The following is a 20,403-nucleotide window of genomic DNA, read 5'->3' as shown; positions in this document are numbered from 1 at the left end:
CAACTAGTCAGTGTCAATGTCCATCACAGCTTTACTGATCTGCCTCCTTTTGGACACAAATCAAGACAGCTAATGAGCCATTTTGCCATGAATCTTCCAGTTGCTAGATTTTTCCAGAGCTCACTCCAAGCTGCATTACCTCAATCTCCTTCAAACCACCTCTGCTGAGACCTGAGCAGTGCGGCTGTGCTCTCCACAGGTCCCCAGCCTCACCGCCTCTATCTGCCACCTCTATCACATCGTTGACTGGAAGCTCTTCAAGGCAGGACTGTTGCACATTCATGCAGTGGTACACACCAGGCCCATCCAGCTCCTTACCATCCATTCCTAGGCACCACCAGAGTTCAACTGTGGCAATGACAGATGGATGCCAACCACTATTATCAATAAGAGGCGATAACAACAGACACAAGGAGTTACGAAAAAAAATTACTTTTTAATGTACAAAAGGTTTATATACAGTTTCAGCATGTTACCTCCGTTCTTACGATGTAGAAAACAGCTAAAAATGTTCTTACGATATAAATTTGACAGAACAATTCACCTACAGTACTTTTAGTAATGATGTCTTCTATACATAATATATACAGTGCTGGAATGGTTATTATAATACTATTTCAGAAAATGAAGGAAGACCACCTCTGGAAAGTCTGAGAAATCTCAAGTCATTGGAGATTTGGTTTTGCTTTTGTGTTTGATCTTTCGTTGATGAGATACCTGTGAAGAGGGACTCAGCAGATACCACTGCCCTATGCAGCTGTTGAAAAAAAAATCAGATTAGCAGTCAAAGGACACATGAAGGCCTGATTCGACTCAGCACATGGGATGCCCAGTTGCACTCCAAGCGTCCAGGACAACATACAACATCCTAAAATACGTACTGCCCTCTTTTCATAAATGCAAAGGCAAGGGCAAGGTCAGCAATTGCAGAATATATACAGCAGACTATAAAACAATCCCTTTACACATACCTTTCACGAGAGACACAAACCAACAGCCAGACACCTTGCTTTGCTTTCCTGTCCTCATGCACCCGGGACATCAGTGGGATTTACGGGAACCTGAAGGTGAGAGCATCCTGTGCCCACCCTTTGCATTTGGGATGAGGTTGGATGAGATTGCAGGATGCTGAGCAGCACCTCCCCACACCAGCTGTGCTCACATCTATCGGGCAGCAGGGCTGTCCCAGCCATCGCTGCCAACCCCAGCTACTGGGGTATGAAACAGCACCAAGTTTGCCTGGAGATAGCACGTGATGTTTTCACTCCAGCTGGGAACAGTGAGCCTGACACATCAGCTTGTGCAAAAGGAAAGCAGAGATGCTAGGACACCACAAAGTACCTTACAGAGCTGCTGCTGTCTTGTGCAGGGGACGGAGACAGAGGCAAGCGAAAAAATTGCATCTGTATGGAGGGGAGATGGGAAGGAGAGAGTGAGGCCCTGAAGATGCATTTGGTCGAACTGAGAGAACCTAGGGAGGATGCCATGCTTGTTGCCTGCCCTTCAACGTATGGAGCTATGAGAGTGGGATGGGGAGAACCATCCCTGTCCTACACAGTCAGGAGTTCAGCAGGGCCTCCTGCCTACATGCACCCACCACTTTGACCCTTATCTGGCAACAACAAAAATAAATAATGCTACGAGGACTGGCTTCAGTGCCAGGTGAGTCTGGCCTGGAAACAGCTAATCGTTACTAGAAGCAGTTATATTTTGGTGGAGGATTTGCCTTTGGGAGGCCGAGCTTCTCCCATCTCTTCCCGAAGAATGTTTGCAAGACATTCTTCCAGACAGAGCCCCCATTTTGATCCAAATACCTGTTTTGAGACTATCCAGATGTTTGCCTACACTGCAGACTGCAGGTGCAGTGCTGAACTCAACCAGTCTAGGTACAAAGAGCAGTTTGTGGGTCGGCCAGGGTATACTTTTTGAGTACAGCAGCTCTTTTCATGCTGACCAAAGCTGTGAGACAGGTTAACGCAGCGCTGGCTGGGTGCCAACAAGCCTCCTTGCAGGGCAGGGCGCATTAGCTCATGGTTGGCCTCCCATTAGTGCTGTCACGTGCCTGATGCATGCATGGGGCCTCGGCAAAGCCCTGCATGGACTGCATCACCCAGGTGAACCCTGGCCAGACAAATGAGCTCCCACATTGCAGTCTGGGCTGAAACAACCAAAAACCCTCCACTGCTACCACTCTTCTACGCGTGAGAACCTTATCTTGGAAAACCCAAAGGAAAGTGAAGCCGTGGCAATGCTGCACGACGATATGGTAATGCGTGCTTCAGAAATAGAGAATTAAAAAGGTTTTCGGGGCCCTTACAGGAGTCCCTGCACCGCTCAGTGGGCACAGCTGTGCGTGTGTCAGCCTGCACACCACAGCCTTCCTGCCACGGGGATTATTTCCCAGTGATTGCTGTTCCCGGGCCTCTGCTCCACTCGGCACTTGATATAAACCACGTTGTAAACACATCTGATCAAAGAGCGCATTCACCTTTCAAGTGTCTCATCAATGCGTCTTTCCAATGTTTTCTCAGAAACGCCGCTATGTTTTTATAAATGTACATTTCATATACGCTTCTGGCAATACACTATATTTGATTTTTAAAGGAAGAGAGGCCTTGGCTATTTAACACGAAAGCACGGTAAGGCACTTTGCAGAGAAGCCGCTTGGAATCCATGCTCTTTGCAAGGTACGAAGGTATTTATGGTACAAAAGAATACTGCTGGCAGAGGGCTCATTTGGAGATGTAACTAACCACTGCTCTCATCAGAGCAGTGTACATAGTATGGCTTTAATTCTGATCAAAATCACGTCCTCCCGTTTCTCTCTGGGGTGGGTTGAAAATGGAATTTTTGCAAACGTAACTAATGGGAAACAATGGGGAGCACTATCTACAGGGATGGAGGGAGGGAGGGTGGGTTTCATCTTTAACCATGCAGTCTCCTAGCCTGGTGGCAATACCGCTCAGTGCTCTGGGAAACAAAGCCAAAAGTAATACTAGTAATACTAGAGGTGCACCTCTGCGGTGCTGAACTGCCTGGATGTAGTTTACGTAACTCCGTACAGAAGCTTAATTTTTTTACTTTGAATCCCTTTAAAGTATGTAATACTTAACAAAAAAAAAGTCTACTCTATTGGAACGGATAATTTTTCAAAAGCACATTCATAAAACTGCTTTACACAGACCCCTTGGATAGCGCTCAGGCCTTGTGCTTTACTGTTAGGACATCATGTTGAGAAATTTACTCTCTTCTGCCAGGGTGGTCAGCATGGAGCTCATATCGCCTATTGCCATATTGCTTATTCCCGTGGGTATGGTGGGCAGAGTCAGAGAGTTTCGTGGAGTCGTCAGGCGAGAGGAGTTCTGGGAGAGGTTCTGCAGGATGCTGGGGCTCAGGGTTCCTGACATCAGGCTCGAGTGGTCCCCATCGTCCATGATGGCATCAAAATCTATCTGGGGCGGCTCAAGACCTTGCGAGTCCACCGTGCTGGACACCTGGTTGGTGCCCGGGGATGGCAGAGCGGCCGGCTTGCCGCTCAGCGCGCACTGCTGCTGCCTGACCCTGCAGTCCGAGTGATTATCGAAGCCGCTGTTTTGTTCGTACATGTGGATTTGACCGTAATAGTACATCAAATTATTTTCCCTCGTGCCATCCGCACACTGCTGGGTCGATGCTGGCAACATGTCGCCGGTTCTTTTATGCACAGCCTCTGCCGCCTCCTGGCCAGGGCTCACGGTGTTTGTAGGGTGGGGAGTTCTCATGTAGCTCAGCTGCTGCACGGTGCGGAGGCCTCGAGGCCTGTTGGCCGGGCTGGGCTCGGCGGGGGGACGAGGTTGGACCATGCTGGGTGGATACGTCTGTGCCGCCGAGCCCATCATGCTCTGCTGAGGCTCAAAGCTCTGCTGGTTGGAGGGCATGATGGGCTGATGGAAGGCCTCCTGAGCCATGGGGAAGTTCATGTGGGTTGGCTGAGATGAGTAGTTCTGCTGGCTTGGTTCCTGCATGACCTGGTTCAGCATTGTGCGCTCGCTGTTGCTGCTGACCATTAAGGATGGGTCGGTCGCCATGTCCATTTGCTGAGGGTGGAGGTGGGGCCCAGACTTTGTCGCCATGTTGCTACAAGAAGGAGAGAGCTGATTTGGGTTGCCGTTGACTGCATTGGGACTCAGCATCTGATGAGCTTGGTTATACCCTGCGTGTGGGCCCAGATCAGAGTTCATCCCTGGGCCTAGGCTCATTGGCTGCTGCCTCAGCTGCATACAGTTTAGCCTCTGCCCATCCATGCCCACATTTCTTTGCATAAAGCTCTGCTGTGTTACATTCATGCCGTTCTCTGGTAGCTGCATTTGCTGCTGGTTGTAGCTCTGGTACTGACCAAAGTTCTGCTTCTGCTGGACCACTGCTAAGTTCCCCTGCGAAAACTGCTGCTTTGACTGATTGGACATGAGATCAACTGTACCCGAGCTTACTTCATTCCACTGGACAGGCATGTTATTTTTATTCATGTCTGAGGGTGTGTCAAAGCTCATGGGACACTCTGCCATCATGGGCCCCAAATGGCTCATGCTTGCCTCAGCCACCGCCATCCTGCGCTGGCTGGGAAAGGCTGGGGGCTGCAGCTTCCCGCCTCCCTGGAAGCTCTGCATCTCGTTGTTGTACCCCATGGAAGTGCTCTCAGCCGCTGCCCCATTGTTCTGAGACTTGATGTACTGCACCACATCATCTGGCAGCATAATGTCATCATCTCCAATGGGCACCTCTGCCTCCCCAGACATGGCCTCCATGGCAATGTTTTCGCTGATGCTCAGCGGCCGGGGTGAGTATGTGTGCCGGGCAAGGCTCCCATCAGAGCGCCCATAGCTCTGCATGCTGAAATTCCTCCGGTCTGCAGGATGTGGAGGATGGAAGGGGTTCATGCTGTTGGTGCTGTTGAAGCGGTGAACTCGCGGGAGGGGCTGGGGCTCTCCAGCAGGTCTCCTCACTGGGTCACTTGCCCGTCTTGTGCAGTTGCCCGGCACCTCATGGGGAAATGCTGCGGTGGATGCGTAGCTGTAGGTGTTGCCATCACTGCAACGCCTAGGGCCTTGTGGAAGGCGGATGGAGGGCAAGGTAGGCTCTGGTCCGTCCATAAGTGAGATCCTGTTCTTCAAGGTCATCCTCTCCATGTTTGGCAGAGGCGTTGGAGGAGGGCCCCCTGTGGCAGCAGCGTACTTGGCTTTCAGCCTGTAGTGCTGAGCTGGTGTGAGGTTCAGCAGGCCCGGCATCCCGCTGCACTGGCTTGCCTCACTTGACCGGCGGGAAGCGTCTGTTGAAATCGGGTCATAAGAGTCAGCAGAGCTTGTGTTATTGGGACGGTGCCCGAGCTGCGAAGCCTCGCTGGAGCGGCGGCTGGAGAAGTATGGGGAAATCCCTGATGATCTGCGGCTCACGGTGTAGGCAGAGCTGATGGTGCTTGTCGTACTATCACGGCGCTCACTGATTTGGTTCAGCATCGTAACCTCATTGACAGACAGCTCCATTATTCTTGGATTAGGCAGCGTAGCAGAAGAACCACCACTGTTTTCTAGAATAGAGCCTAGGATAAAGGTTGTGGGGAAAGAAAAGTTTTAGTCAGTTGAGAAATTCCAGTTGGTAATGTTCTTGGTTCCAAAACGGAGACACGCGAAGCCACCCCCAAACATTTTACAGGAATGATAATGAATTTGATTTGCTACCCGTGAATTCAAAGCTTCATCTACAGCTCTGTGTCCATGCATGAAGAGCAAGAAGGCAAAGGAGAGAGGATGAGACATTCGTGCTGCAGACTAATTGCAATGTGTACCCCACTGATGTCCAGTTGCTGAGGAAATGCCTCCACATGAGCTTCTCTTAGTGGGGAAAAAGTAGGACTGGTGTGAACAGTGCCATAGGGTGAATGAGCAGCTACAGTCACAGCTGCTTACTGGAACAGAAACACAAAAGCCAGGAATAGGAGGCTGCCAGACCAAAAGCTGACAGTCAAGGGCTCTTCCCAGAGAAAACCAAGAAGCTTCAATATACTAAGCCTGAGGTTTAGTGCAAACAAGGGCCTTGAGACTTCTTGGCAAAGAAATTAGAGGAGCACAAAAGGGATCATAAAGATACCTTTATCAGGAATCCCCAGCCAGTGGAAAACTAGTATATGAAGCTGCAGGCAAGAGCCAGTAACTCTTGAAGTAACAAAAGGCCTGCCAGAGCAAGATCAAGTATGGAGGGCTTCACTGGTTTGCTCCTGTGCTCCAGCAGTCTCTTAGGAAACACATCAGCCCTCTGGTACTGTTGGAACAAATCCAAGCAGTCCTGTGGCTGCCACTGGGATGCTAAAGACTTCTGCAGTTGAATGCTGGGCAAGCCCAGGAATAAGATTCATCTGCCTCCCTTCATAGCTCTGCAGTCTGTGTTTCTTTTGCACATAACCAGATAGCTGTGCTTCCACTCAAGCCCTCCATGTTACCTAACATCTCTATCCAGCAAAGGATGACTCAGAGGTCACAAGAAACAATCCTCCTACAGGGCACTCTCGGTTATGAGACCTGAGACAAGGCCTATGCCCATGGCTTACCGTTTCCTGAGATGGGAGGCAGCTTGGTGTTTCTGCCTTGTGGAGCTGGGCTCACCCATGAGCAGGAATCCTTAACTGTCTTGAGTTTCTCTTTCTTGAGCTGTTCAAGTCGTTGCATTGTCGTCATGTGTTTCCTCAGCTGCAGGCTGACTGTCAAATTACCAGATGAGACTGTTGAGTCCACAACAGGAGCGTTGTCATCCAACGCCGTCAGATCTCCCAGACTTCCCCCGCTGTGCATGTTCATTTCTACTCCACTGTCATTGTTGTTGGTGCTGCCCAGGGGTGACGGCTCACTGCTGCATGACGACTGGCCACCAGGACTGGACTGACACATCTTGGGAAGGAAAAGAGGAGGAGTTGGACAAGTGAAAAGAAACCAGCAGCTCAGTATCCTCAACGGGCTCCAAGTTTGGCCCTATTCCTGGTGTCCCCTCATGCTACCCTTCTTTGCCACAGGATTTCAGCTCTACCAGAGAGCACGGCCAGCTTCTCTGGAGAGGAGAGCAGGGCATCACCTGCAGCTGGAGAAACTATGGTGTGTTTGAGTGGAGGATGGAGAGGAACCAAACAATGTTCCAGCAAAAGATTAAGGAGCAGATGCTTCTTGAAGAAAAGCAGCAAGCACGCTACCTGGTGCAAGGCATATTGGAGCGAGCACTGGTTTATCTAGCAGAGGATCAAGGCCTATGCATTTCAAAGACAACATATTTCTGTCCACCCTAACATATAATTAGGTTAGCTGACAAATTTCCAGCCAGGTAAAAACCTGGTTCACCATTCGCAAACTCCCACTTACAGATAAGACAGATAAACAGCATGAATACTTATTTTATTTACATTAGATATTGCACATTCAGTAGTTTATTTGCAGTAGATTCTAAAAGGTCTGAACTTGCTCTGAGGTAGCATTGGTGTTACCTGACATGACATCTAGCTTCTCTGCTCGAAGCCCATGCTCCAGCAACTATCAGAAAGTGGGAGTGCTGAAAAGGCAACAAACATTGCCTAGGGCCAAGGTGGGAGTGCAGGGTGATGTTTTACTTTGTTTTATAGCAGCCCTCATTGGGAGGACCGACTGGCTGTGATGGCCTCATAGCCCTTCAATCAGGATGACAGAGACTGCAATCCCGGGATTTAATGGTGAGTTGTGACACTCGGAACAATGCGATAGTGAGAGTCCTGAGGCATTGTTATGTTCTCTCTTTTCTGTGTTTGAGAAAAAATCCTCTGTTCCCCTCCATCGCTTTGCTCTGCATGCCTCAGCCCCCTCCCTGTAGGGTTTGCTGGAGACAGGGGGTCTGCTAGTGACCGTATTTTATACAGCAATTTTAATACAAAGGATTTCTTTGCTCACCTTAGTACCGACTGTCCTTAGGAAGGTAGAGTAAGGAAGGGTAAGCAGGAATAAAGAACAGGTTGTTAGGACAAAGACAGCAACGACAGAAAAGACCATGTTAGTATATAGAGGAAGAGGGGAGTGCAGAATACAACACAAATTGCTAATATTTCCTCATTCCATACCCCGCCTTCCCTGCCACCAAATCACAGAATGGTTTGGGTTGGAAAGAAACTCTAAGGTCATCTAGTCCAACACCCCTGCCATGAGCAGGGACCTCCCACCAAATCAGGTTGCCCGAAGTCCCACCCAACCTGGTCTTGAATGCTTCCAGGGATGGCGCATCCACAGTGTCTCTGGGAAGCCTGTTCTTGTGCCTTGCCACTCTCTGAGGAAAGAATTTCTTCAATACATCTAATCTAAATCTCCTCTCTTTTAGTGTAAAACCATTACCCTTGTCCTATCACTACAGATCCTGGTAAAATTTCTCGCTCCATCTTTCTTAAATGCCCCTTTTCAGATGTTGGACAGGGAGAGTATAGAGGACCAGCAGACACATGGGTCCTGCTGTCAGTGAGACAGCTTGGATGAAGCCCTGGGAGCACGGAGCACTGGGAAAACAAGCCCACACCTTCTGAAGAAACTGGGTGGGGAGCTGTGATTGTGTTCTTGTTTTCATAATTAAAAAAAAAACACACACACAAAGGAAAAGTACTGGAACGAGGTCATTCTGTTCAGTGGCTCTCACAGACCATTTTTATAACCCAGTTCAGAGTATTATTAAGGTAAAACTGTTCTTTTAGTCAATTAGAGACATTTTGGGTGTGAAAATGCTCAAATCCTTCATAATCAAAACATAAAACTCATTACTAGTTTGTTAAAAATTACATCCCTTAGCCTTTTTCAGAAAATCTTTGTCCTTTCAGGGCACGTTGTTTCGTTGGAACAGTAATCTTTTAGCCTGGATTCAAATCAAGAAAATATATATTTTGGAGTTCCAAGTCCTTCCAGCTCTACCGAGAAGTTTGGGGACTATATTTCACAGAATCATAGAATGGCCTGGGTTGAAAAGGACCTCAAAGATCATCGAGTTTCAACTCCCCTGCTGTGTGCAGGGTTGCCAAACACTAGACCAGGCTGCCCAGAGCCACATCCAGCCTTGCCTTGAATGCCTCCAGGGACGGGGCAACCACATCCTCCTTGGGAGGTTTTGGTTTACACCCTCCTTCAAAGGCAAAGGCCATTTCTGCCATACTCAGCCCACATTCTGCCGCACTCTGAGCTGGTGCAGGAGACCAGAACTCTGGGAATGAAGGTGAAGAGAACTATCAAAAGGCAAAAGTGATCCCATGTGTTCAGTGCCCCATCTCCTTCACCAGCAGCAGTATGTAGAGGAGCATACGGGCTTCCAGCATGGGCTGGATGAGGCTTGAATGCACTTGGGCCTATCACTGTACGTCCCTTGTTAGCATCGTTGACCATGCTACTGCTTACTGTGGAGTTGCTGTAATGGCCGTAATGTCGTTAAATAGTCTTTGTTTCAGCTTGTGGCAATTCATGGGGCTGTAAACTATGATCATGGTTGACTGCAAGCTCACAATCTGTGAACCAAAGAAGGAGAACTGTTCATTCTAGCTCACCTGTTTACTGCAGGCATCACTTCCCCATCCTGTTATCCCACCACAATCCCCTCTGAAGCCAAGGGTCCAGCAGTGAACTGGTGTACCTCTGAGCAATCAGCTCTAGCTGACCTGCTGGGGCAGGGGGTTGGACTAGATGATCTCAAGAGGCCCCTGTTAACCCCAGTGAAAGAAAAATGGTGAAGGAGCTGGGGATGGAGGAGGAGAAAAGGGATGGACTTCTGCTTCAAGACACATTCATCAATTTGTGTCCTACACCTCTTGCTCAATTTATATTGGTGAGGAGAGTACTGCAAATCTCTGATATTGCCAAGTTTTACCCAAGTGCACAGCACAGCCAGGCCAAGCATGATACTGAACATCGCACAGCCCCCATGACTCCAGGGATGGGAATTTGTGCTGCTGAGTAGGAAAGTACAAAATGTTCTGGACTGTGCCCTGACCTGCAATCTCATCTCTGGACTTGAACTCTAGGGTGTGGGCAGCTGAAGAGCAACTGCCTGCAGAGGTAAATGGCATGCAATGTTCACGCCCCCACTGTACTGGAGAAATTAGGAGCCATGTGAGTTCTGCTAAGAGCAACTGCTCTTACCACAGAATTCTCTGTTTTTATCGTTTTGACTTGTAAACAATCCTCCATGCTCCTCGTGGTACTGTTGGCCTCGGGGCTCTCCTCTGAAATCTTACTGCTCTGCTTGGCGCTTGCCTCATTGTCCCCATTTTCCTTGAGTGGAGGCGGCCTTGGGTGGACATCGTTGCGCTGTTTCTTTGTGACATGGGCATCAGGTCCGTGTACGGTCTTGACGTGTTTCCTGAGGGAACTAGGGTCTGTGTACCTCTTTGTGCAGCCAGGGATTTTACAGACATAGGGTTTCTGTAAATAAAAGCAGATATTGTGTTATATTTAGAGCAAGCCCAAATATTCCAGGTGCATTGTATGGGCCAAGAGAATATAGTGATCATGGCTGCTGGCAAAAACAAAATGTGGGGCATCTGCTCCACAGGGTTTTGTAAGACCAAGATACTCAAGATGTGATATATGGGCTGCTGCTGATCCACACAGACCTGGCCAGTCATTTGATGTTGGCTAAACTCCTTGTTTTCAGTTGTTGGATTAAAAGACAGCTAAGAATTCATGAAATACTTTCCAAATATTACTCTCCCATGTATGTATTTGCTTGGGTGGCCACAGGAATGTTTCCTGATTACGAATGGGCAGGAGATGATGTAGAGGACTGGCCATAACACATTCTCTTTGCTAAGGTGGGGTCTGCATCGTGAAAATGTCTGAGACCTTCTGGCTGATGGAATTCCAGCAAAACCAAGCCGGACCAGAGTAACCCTACACCATCTATCACACCACTCCAGCACCTGTCACCTTGAAATCTGTTATTGTGCAAAACAAACCACAGACATGCAATGTTTTTTCAGACGATAGCGCTCTAGTCCTGAATTCATGAATCATTGATTGCCACAGGAAAACAAGGATGAAGCCATGCTTCTGAAAACAGAAGTCAGCAAACGGATACTTTTCTTCTTTTTCTTCTTTTAACTTTTTTATTATTGAGCTTCCAATTCGAAGTGCACTAGCACCACAGTTGTTTGAGCTGGTGCTGCTGTGCTGGAAGCTCTGAATTCATCACAAGTTCCACTTTCAGCCTCACAGCTACTCTACGTATTTTTCTGCCAATGCACTGGAATAGATCCACGAAAAAAAAAACTCTGATAGTTGTTGTTTGAAGGCTTCCCAAAATGACCATTCCTATTCTTTTTTTTAATCTATTTTCTAATGTCATCCAGAAGCTTGAGCAAAAAAATACAAAGGAGTGTGTATTCTTTGCAGAAAGCAACTATAATCACATGAAAAATGCTAAAAGTCTGTTTCTTATTCAAAAGCATGCTTTCTGGCTGATCTTGGCAGATCATTTGAACAAACTAAATGCTTGTAACACCGCACTGAGGTAAATATTTAATACATTTTAATGCTGGGTAAACCAAAGCACAAAAAGTAAAATAGTTTGTTTATGAATCTCATGCAACTCCTTCTATGAGGCATTATAGAAATATTATTACTGCTATTGAAACTTATTCTAAAGAGCAGATACCACCCCCATGCTAAAAAAGCAACATTAAACAGTTCAGTGACATTTTATAAAGATCCTTTAGTCCCAGCAGTTCTGATTTTCAGATACGGGTAACTTGGGTAACATTATCACTCTTGCTTGGAAGGGCAGACATTCCACTTAGTGGACACAAGCACCCACTTCATCAGGCCATATCTCCTGTAACTCAACTGAGCACAACTGTTGATACATTGGCATACCTCCTCATATCCTCCAGATTATTCAAATACTGATGCAGTGGACACAAATTCCACCTTTGCATCTGGGTGGTTTTGTGTGCTGAGGTGTCAGTGCATTTTGCTAATCCACTGGTCATAACCACAGCTGGTTGCAGGACCCTCACCTAGGCCTGCTGTCCAGTGCGATGGCTTTGCCATGAGGGATGGCATCTGTTGTAAAGGATTGCGTTATAAGTTCCTCAGAAAGAAAATATCAAACATACAAGGGCTGCTCTGAAAGTAACGTCTCCTGTTTTATTATGTTTGTGCATGAAGCAAAGATGTGGAATTGAATTCCTCCACATGGAAAAAATTGCACTCACTGACTCTCATTGATGCTTGCTGAATGTTCATGGAGACCAAGCAGTGGATATTAGCACAGAGAGGCAGTGGGTGGTGCATTTCAGCAGTGGCAACAGTGACGTGACAGACAAGCCACATTCTGGATGGCTGTGCACAGCTGTCACACCACAAAATAAAGAGCGTCTTAATCAGCTCATCCATGTGATTTGGCAGGATAGGACCGGGGAATTGTGTATGGAGCCAGATATCAGCTTCAACACATTGGAAACAAGTTGGCAACATTGGAATATCTCAAAGTTAGTGCCGGGTGGGTACCATGAACGCTCACACAGGAACAGAAAAGAACGCAGTATGCAAGTTTGTCAGGACCTACTGAATCACTATGAGGCTGAGGATGACAGTTTCCTGGATTGTGTCTCTTGCAACACAGGAACACCTGGCTTCATACCAGTTTGAAGTCTGTGGAGCAAACTGACAGTCTTGGCTGGACTGTCCTACTACACCCACTGTATAATCCAGATTTGGTGCCTTCTAGCTTCCATCAGTTTGGGCTGATGAAAGATGGACTGTGTGGGCAACATTTTCCAAGCAATGATGCCATCACAGCAGCTGTGAAATAGCACTGGTGCAGATTTTTACAAGCATGGCATGCAAGCTCTTGTTCAGTGCATAGCTAATGGTGGTGACTATGTTGAAAAATACTGTTTTGTAGCTGAGAATTTACATTATCAAATAGTGCTACCGTGCTCTTTGTATCTGTCATAGTTTCCATGGAAATAAATAGGAGGCATTACTTTCAGAGCGATCTACACACGTCGCAGAGAGCCATTATATGCAGCCTACAGATCTTCCACAATTCTCCACGCATGCCTTGCATCAAGGAGGGCTGGATAGCCATTTAGGAGTGAGCATGACCTCAAAAGACAAGAACACAAAGTGCCAGGTAGTGCCCCTGGCAAGGATCAGTGGGCCTGGTACAAACTCCCCACTAGTAGCTACTTCTGCACCTGAGAGTGCTTTGGCATCCTCTACAAGAAGCAACAGAAGAAGGAAGAATTCCTATCTGTTATTTGAATCTTTAATTTGTGTTCCTGGATGCAGCCTTTGCAGGGCATCAGCATTATTAGGTCAGGGTCCACAAGGAGCTGGATGTTTCTGCCCTACAGCTTCACGTTTGTGCAAAATGGAAATGCAGAGGAGCAGGCACCTTGTGTCCAAGCTCTGCTCACACGAAGGGTCGAGTCATCACAGACCTTGTGCAGCTCCTGATCTGGATCACTTGGAAAGCTGAACCCATTTGAAGAAATGTTATCTAATAATACAGCCAAAGGCAAAATTCCATATGTAGGAATATGGTACATCACTCACTGTCATGGTTTTATGATTTTTGGTATTGGTATTCCACATCATAACATCATGTAGTGTATTGGGAGTTAGAGAGTTAATGCTCCAGTTCCATGGATTGTGGATAGTTCTGGGTACCTGGTTCTGAGAAGAGAAGAACTACTATATTCCTCAGAGGATTTTGCTGCCCTGTTACCGTTTTCCGTTCAGAGGGAAAGACAAAACAAAACTGCAGATCACGAGATGTTCCCCTCTTCTCTTCCCACCCCTCATCCCGGCAGCATCTCGCTCCCCAGACGTCTCACCGTCAGTATTAGAGTAAGGCCTACCTTAATTTTGGACACTCCCTCACTGTATTGGATTTACTAGCTTAAATTGTAATTATATTGTATTATAGTGTGTTATTTTGCATTCCAATATCTTATTTAGTAAATTAGTTTGTTTCTCCTCAGATCTTTGCTGCTGCTTTGTTTTTAGGCCCATCTCCCTATCCTTTTTCCCCTTTTCCCTTTCCCGGGGCATGGGTCCGTGGGTCCCCTGCCCCATTCGTCATAGAACTGGGCTGAACCTGCCCGTAAACCATTGACACTCGGACAAATAGAAGGGAAGACTCTGGTACACCTAGGAGGGATCCTGGAAGAGCTCTAGGGATCAGAGTTCAAGTCATCCATGGGCAAAAATTAGTACACATACTGCTTCAATGCACACAAACTGATCAGAGAGTCTGTATCCAGTACTGAAAGCTGTACAAGAAGTCTTGGTCCATCCAAGTAAGGATCCTTAGGGATGGAAGAGGCACACAAAATTGATTTAAGATAGGAAACAATGCTGTACTAGTAGGAGACTTCAGTGGCTTGATTGACGTACTTAACTTGAGAGAAAGAAGATGAAGAGCAACTTAGCGCTGTAGTGTTGTGGAAGAGAAATAACAACAATGAAAAAGGTATTGCATCCAGCACTGGAGGAACGCTCAGGAAGCTTCCAGGGCTGGAAAACGAGCAATTTCTAACACCTGAAATTCTATCAGTGAGAGTAAATCATACTATCTACTTCCCAGTAGAAGAAGCTTTAACAGAAAACAAATTTTGTTTTAACCAAACACCAGTTATTGAGAATGCAGGCTGCTCAGCAAGCGAGAGGTTGCACGTCCTGTTGGTCACTCCTGACCTCAGGGTCTGCATAGCCTTGAACCAACCGCAATGCAGATACAGGTTAATTTTAACCTTCGTCTTGCTGAGGGAAGAGCTCACAGACAAAGGACAACCCTGGCATTTGGGTTCATACCCAAACAAATTAAAATAATACTGCGGTCCAGGTCTCAGCATCACACAGAACAGAAGGGCGCCCTGGAGTCTGAATCCTTATTCTGACTTCAACAGAAGAGATTCAACCTACAGAGCTGTGGTTATTACTGGCAGATATTATGATGCCAGAGATAGATATATTTCTCAGAAGCCCTTTGTAGACACAGCATCGCTTTAAAAAGCTCTCATCCATGGCAATTGTGTTCCATTCTCCAATAGTCTATATTTAACAGTTGCAAATTAGTCTGCAGACTGAATTCTTCATGGCTGCAAACATTATTAGAACTTCAGAGTGTTGTTTTTTCTCCCCCTGTCAGCTAATTAGTGGTAATATAAATTTCAATCGTCGGCTATGGTTGATTGCAACAGACCATCACATGCGTTACAATAAAGGCAATTTCCTCTGCTCCCCTACTACTAATAGTGGGTCTTAATTAGCCAAGGTTAACAAAGCATTGCATTGTGCTCTATCATTGTACATCAAACGATGGAGGAAGTATTATTTCCAAAGTGTCAGAATCCTGGGTAGCTGTTATACTACTGCAAGTCTGTGCCACACTAATATGAAACACCACATGCGCAAACGTACAACCCCATTCACACTATTAAAAATCATAAATTTGGAAAATGCTCACTTTAATTTCCAAAGCTGATTAAGAAGTTTGCATACTTTAACATCTGTTTATGATTTCAAACGTGGCTTTCATAAATATAAAGCTAATGTGGTCTGGCTCTTCAACAGAATAAATCCCATTAAAAAATAAGAAAAACCTCTCATTACAGTAGGTTTCTTTTTACATGAGTCCAGCGTGTAAAGTGCATGTTTATTGTCAGCAAAATTAAAAAAAAGCCCTCCGTTGAGCTGTGGTGAGCCCAGGCTTACCTCATTGGAATGCGTCCTGTTCTGGTGCTTGGCTCTATCCGAGGCATTGGAAAAGGCTTTATTGCAGCCTTCGTGTTCACAGACGTAAGGTTTTTCTCCAGTGTGGGACCTCAGGTGTGTCTTTAAGTTCTCCAGGCGGGAGTAAGCCTTGGAGCAACCCTCAAACTAAAATAAATAAAAAAAGAAATACACAAGAAGGGTGATTAATTAACCAGAAAAAATTGATTTCCCTCCTGCCTAAACCCTTCTCATCTGTTTCTCATTCTTTTTTTTTTTTCCTTCCCTTTAAAGGGCTTGTGTTTTAGGGAACAACATTCACTTTGTTGGGAGAATTCCCCTCCCTAGGCAGGCTGAGAGTTTCAGCAGTGACTCACATTTAAGGTGCTGCTCCTTGTCGGGTACACACCTGACATTTCAACAAGAAACTGCTTTTTCCAGCAGGGCTGAACAGCCCTCCATTCTCTTAGCCACCCCTCTGCAACTACCATATTCAGAGATGGAGGTCCTTTCCTTTCACCCAGAGAACCGATGGTTTCTTGACAGTTCGACCAGCCTTGCAGCTTCCCTAGCTTCAGAGCTGGAAAGACCAGACCATTCTCTAACACACAAGCAAAAATCCAGCAAGCTTTGAAGTTTCCTAAATTACAGCTTGGGCCTACTCTCGGAAGATGCTGTGGTCAGGCTGTCTGACATTACCAGTTTAAAAAACAAGGCTCTCAATCTTGAAGACAGATGGATGTTTGGATGACGGTACCGGCCAGAAGCCTTGCTCCTGGAAGGAAACCAGCTGCCCACACAACAAGAAGGAGCAGCTTGGGAGATACAGTCAGGCTTCAGGAGATGAAGTCTTGCCACCGTCTGCTCCACTTGGAGGTTTCTTCCTGCACCTGCCCCATCTGCAGCATGGAAGGATCTCACCAGTCACTCTAATCCAGGAGGTTGTCTTAAGTGCTCTTTGGTGAGGCAAGAGGGAACTTAGAAATGCTGAATTTTAAGAAATGCAAGGCTTCCTTTCAAATTCTGGCTTAATGCAGCCCTTACACCAACCATAGGGTGAACTTAAGAGCAGCAGTTCAGGTGCCACTGTCCTGGCTCTGCACGGATAGGGCTCCTCTAAGTAGGTTCTCCCATTCCTTGTCATCTAGGACCCCAGCACACAGGCATAGGATGATTCAATTACAGCTTCGCTGTGCTGGAAAAGACACAGAATTACTTAGTTATCCCTTTATGGTCTGGCATGGGGATGGTGGAAATCAGGGCTCTGTGATCATCTGATATCCAGATCTCTTCAAAGAACATCCTTCAAGAGATGATTCCTTCTGAAGGTATGTTTGGGTGGGATGAATCTGGTTCCCCTTTCTCAGACAACCTTCCTCAGCCCATCAGACCCATGGAACATGCCACAGATGTGAAGTAGCGCATATAGTATAGCCTTTCCTTCTCTTGGCATAGGCCGACAGTCCTTTACAACTGGAGTTGTCTATGGTTATTGAAATACATCATTCCACTCACTGAAAAACAAAAGGAACTCAGCATGAGTTCAACTCAAGTGTCCATTCTGGTTTTGCTGGATACTGACACAAAAATGCAGTTGAAGAAGAAAAATTCTGAGGTCCCATTTTCGAATAAGGTCTTCTCAGCAAAGAATCCTGTGCTTGTTCAAAGAAGTTGTTCCCACTCTTAGTCGTGGATTCAATTATGTCAGTGGGAGTTCTGGCTGTCATCTGTTGAAACAATTCTTTACTGGATCCCAAGCTGCAATAGGGTTCATCTACAGCTTTGTGTACACCACAAACTTGTCTGAAATGAATGGCACTTGGAAAAATCACTGCCAGACTCAGGCAAGGAATGCTCTGCCAAAGAAGGGCACCATCTGCAGAGCTTCCATGTATCCCAGGCAATTGGAAATGGTCAGTACTCCACCTCAGAGAGAGCTGCTGTGACACATCACACACAGAAAGACTGCAGTTCTCCTGCAGGCAGAGGATGGCTCGGGACTGCAAACTCCCACAGCCTTGTCACTGCTACAGTGAGAGAAAACCAAGGCTGCAGAGAGGCAGGATTGAGGAGCAGTGGATTTTCCCGCTCCATTTCAGTCCTGAAGAAGTCCCTGCTACTTTTCACCTTCTCAGTCCCTCTACCCGCAAGGGCAGGACTAGTCTTCCCTTGCTGCTGCTTACTTTGCAGCATACCACTGATCAATACTCCTTGATACTTTCAAAAGGAAGATTGGTAAAGCACTAGAAGTGGGCAAGGTGCTTTAGAAGATTAAAACAAAAGACACGGCCCCATGCCCTGGGGAGCTTATGCTCTAAATTAAATGAACGCACAGCTGGAAGATTGATAAAAGAGTCATGCAGCAAGCAAATAATACATATCCTAACATTCGTAAGCAGGAGCTAGGACAGAGATGGGGGGGAGCAGGGGTGGAAGTGACTAATGCAGCAGAAGAGGAGGAAGATACTGGAGGAGAGCTCGGACATCTGCCAAGCAGAGAGACTCATCCTGGAGACCCTGGGGAGAGGAACAGCGTAATTCTGGCAGTGGAGGAGGTACTGTGAAGAGGAAAAGGGTGGGAGCAGAGGATAGAAAAAGATAAGGCTGGACCCTGGGGCTGAAGCATATGTGAGAAGACAAGATGAGCAGCTCTCTTCTCCTACCAGCTGACTGCAGTCACTGAACTCCATGGCTCACTTCTCTCCAACGTCCCCTCCCACGTGTCCTTGGCTGCCTCACATCAGCCAGTGGCTTGACTCCACGGGGGATGGGAGACAAGGGCTTCAATCCCTCAAGGCTGAGGAAGAGGTGAGCCCCTACCCACAGGATTGAGATACAAAATGGCACCCTACACTCTTCCTCAGCCAGTGATTAATGCTAGGTGCCATGCTGTGTGCACACAGAAGGTTTGGGAACAGAGCTCCTCCTGAGCTGGAGCACCTGGGGGTTCACCTCACCTCTGGATTAAGAGAGTGGAGGCAGGAGGTGTTGGCCCAGATCCCCAGGCTGGAAGGTAGCTTGTGTGCATGCTCGGGTACACGGGTGCAGGAAACTTGCATCCCCCAGCAGTAGTGCTAGGCAATGCTGAATGTGATGCTGAACTGCACACAATCAAGGCTGGCTGCTTCCCTGTAGTGTGGTGTTCCTGAGTTTCCTTCTTGGACACAAGCACTAAGTTGCCTGTTTTGCACATTAAGCAACTTGTCCTGAGTCATTCTGTATCTCTGCGGTAGAGCTGAACCCAGTCCCCAAGAAAAACAGTTTTGCCCACCAGTCTCTCAGCTGCCTTCCTCCTGGAGCACCTGCACTGTCCCCAGGGTGCAACCTGCAAGCAGCAATGACCCTGTTTGCACACACATTTGTGTGACCCAAAATCCAGTGTCCCATTTCCCAAGCTGAGAAGTTCTGCACGTCCCAGTCAGCTCACCGTGCACTTGTGGGGCTTCTCTCCAGTGTGCCTTCGCATGTGCACCACCAGCATGTACTGAGCTTTGAAGGGCTTCTGCTCCCGCGTGCAGTCCTGCCAGCGGCAGACAAACTCCTTCTTCTCCCCGTGGATATGATCATTGTTGATGTGCTGGTGGGAGAGAAGGGAGAAACAGGTCACTCCTGGAAGAGCTGATGCCAGCAAAGCACAGATGGTGTTCCCAAAACCAGCCGTGCCCTCCCCAGTGCTTGTCATTGGGCATTGCACCTGGGAGCCAGGTGCACAGATAACCCCAAGAACCCCTGTCCACAGGGACATGGGGACCAGTACTGTGGTCTGGCATGCCCCGCTGGGTGCTAGGTCCAAAGCAGCTATAAATCAGAGGTTTGCCATAAATGCTGCAAAAGCAACGGGGACATGCAGTGCCAGGGAGCAAGGAGCCCTCTTGGTGCCTCCTGGGGGTGCCCAGTGCCAGTGCTGATGGGTGAAGGGAAGATGATGCTAGTGGGCCATAGATGACAGGAGTTGACTCAATGATGGTTATGGGTCTCTTCCAGCTTGAGATATTCTATGACTCTATGACAGTGTCATTTTTGTCTGCCAAAACCTCCTGCACCACACCACGCAACCGGGACCCCATCGTGGAGAGATGCCAAAAGAGGGGGCAGAGGAGACAAGCCAGCACAGTGCTGGCCCAGAAACCTCCACCTGCCTCAGCGTGGGGCTGGCAGGAAATGACAGCATCTGAGAGCTGTGTGCTAGGGAGAGCTTGGTGGCCCCCAAAACTGTTAATTTCTTGGGTCCCTAAAATACTCCTTCTGGGTATTGAGAAGTCAGCCCCAGAACAATGCCTTCATCTTCCCTGAGAGGAAGATGAGGGTTGCTTTTTACCATCCAGAGTCAGATGAAGCCCTGGTGAAAATAAACAGTCGGAGACTGGCCCATTGGCAGCGCAGCTCCAGCGGCAGCCTTGTCTCTCTGAATGGGGTTTGCTGCCAAAAATAATGCCTGTCCTTGCTCCTGTGTTTTCAGCAGACATTCACTGACAGGAAATCCTAAAATAAACCACTTTGGGTTTGGGTTTTGTTTTTTTGTGCTGAGATTTTTTTCCAGTCCCCATCTCCACCCTCTGGCCAAGGCCAGGCACACATGCTGTGGCTTGGGATGGGATTTGTCGGGGTGGCGGGGCAGCATGAGGACACAGAAACTCAGGAAAACAGAGCAGTGTGCCTTCATGGCCCCAGC

At 47.5% G+C, this 20,403-nt stretch overlaps 1 protein-coding gene across 8 annotated transcripts in view; it reads right to left on the bottom strand.

Moving 5' to 3' along the window:
• Positions 417-20,403, bottom strand: part of GLI2 (GLI family zinc finger 2) — a 185,973-nt gene continuing 165,986 nt past the window's right edge. For all 8 annotated transcript variants that reach the window (XM_021398987.1, XM_021398991.1, XM_021398985.1 and 5 more), the window contains 5 exons: positions 19,159-19,308; positions 15,735-15,899; positions 10,152-10,433; positions 6,581-6,917; positions 417-5,575 (listed from right to left, as the gene is read on the bottom strand). In XM_021398987.1, the coding sequence (XP_021254662.1) occupies positions 3,219-5,575; positions 6,581-6,917; positions 10,152-10,433; positions 15,735-15,899; positions 19,159-19,308 (3,291 nt within the window). In that variant the 3' untranslated portion in view covers positions 417-3,218. The remainder of the gene's footprint in view (positions 5,576-6,580; positions 6,918-10,151; positions 10,434-15,734; positions 15,900-19,158; positions 19,309-20,403) is intronic.

The sequence above is a fragment of the Numida meleagris genome, chromosome 5 (assembly GCF_002078875.1).
Source record: "Numida meleagris isolate 19003 breed g44 Domestic line chromosome 5, NumMel1.0, whole genome shotgun sequence".
In the NCBI taxonomy this organism is placed as follows: domain Eukaryota; kingdom Metazoa; phylum Chordata; class Aves; order Galliformes; family Numididae; genus Numida; species Numida meleagris.
Note: the sequence above shows the minus strand (reverse complement) of the source record. Positions and strands in the feature narration are given on the sequence as shown.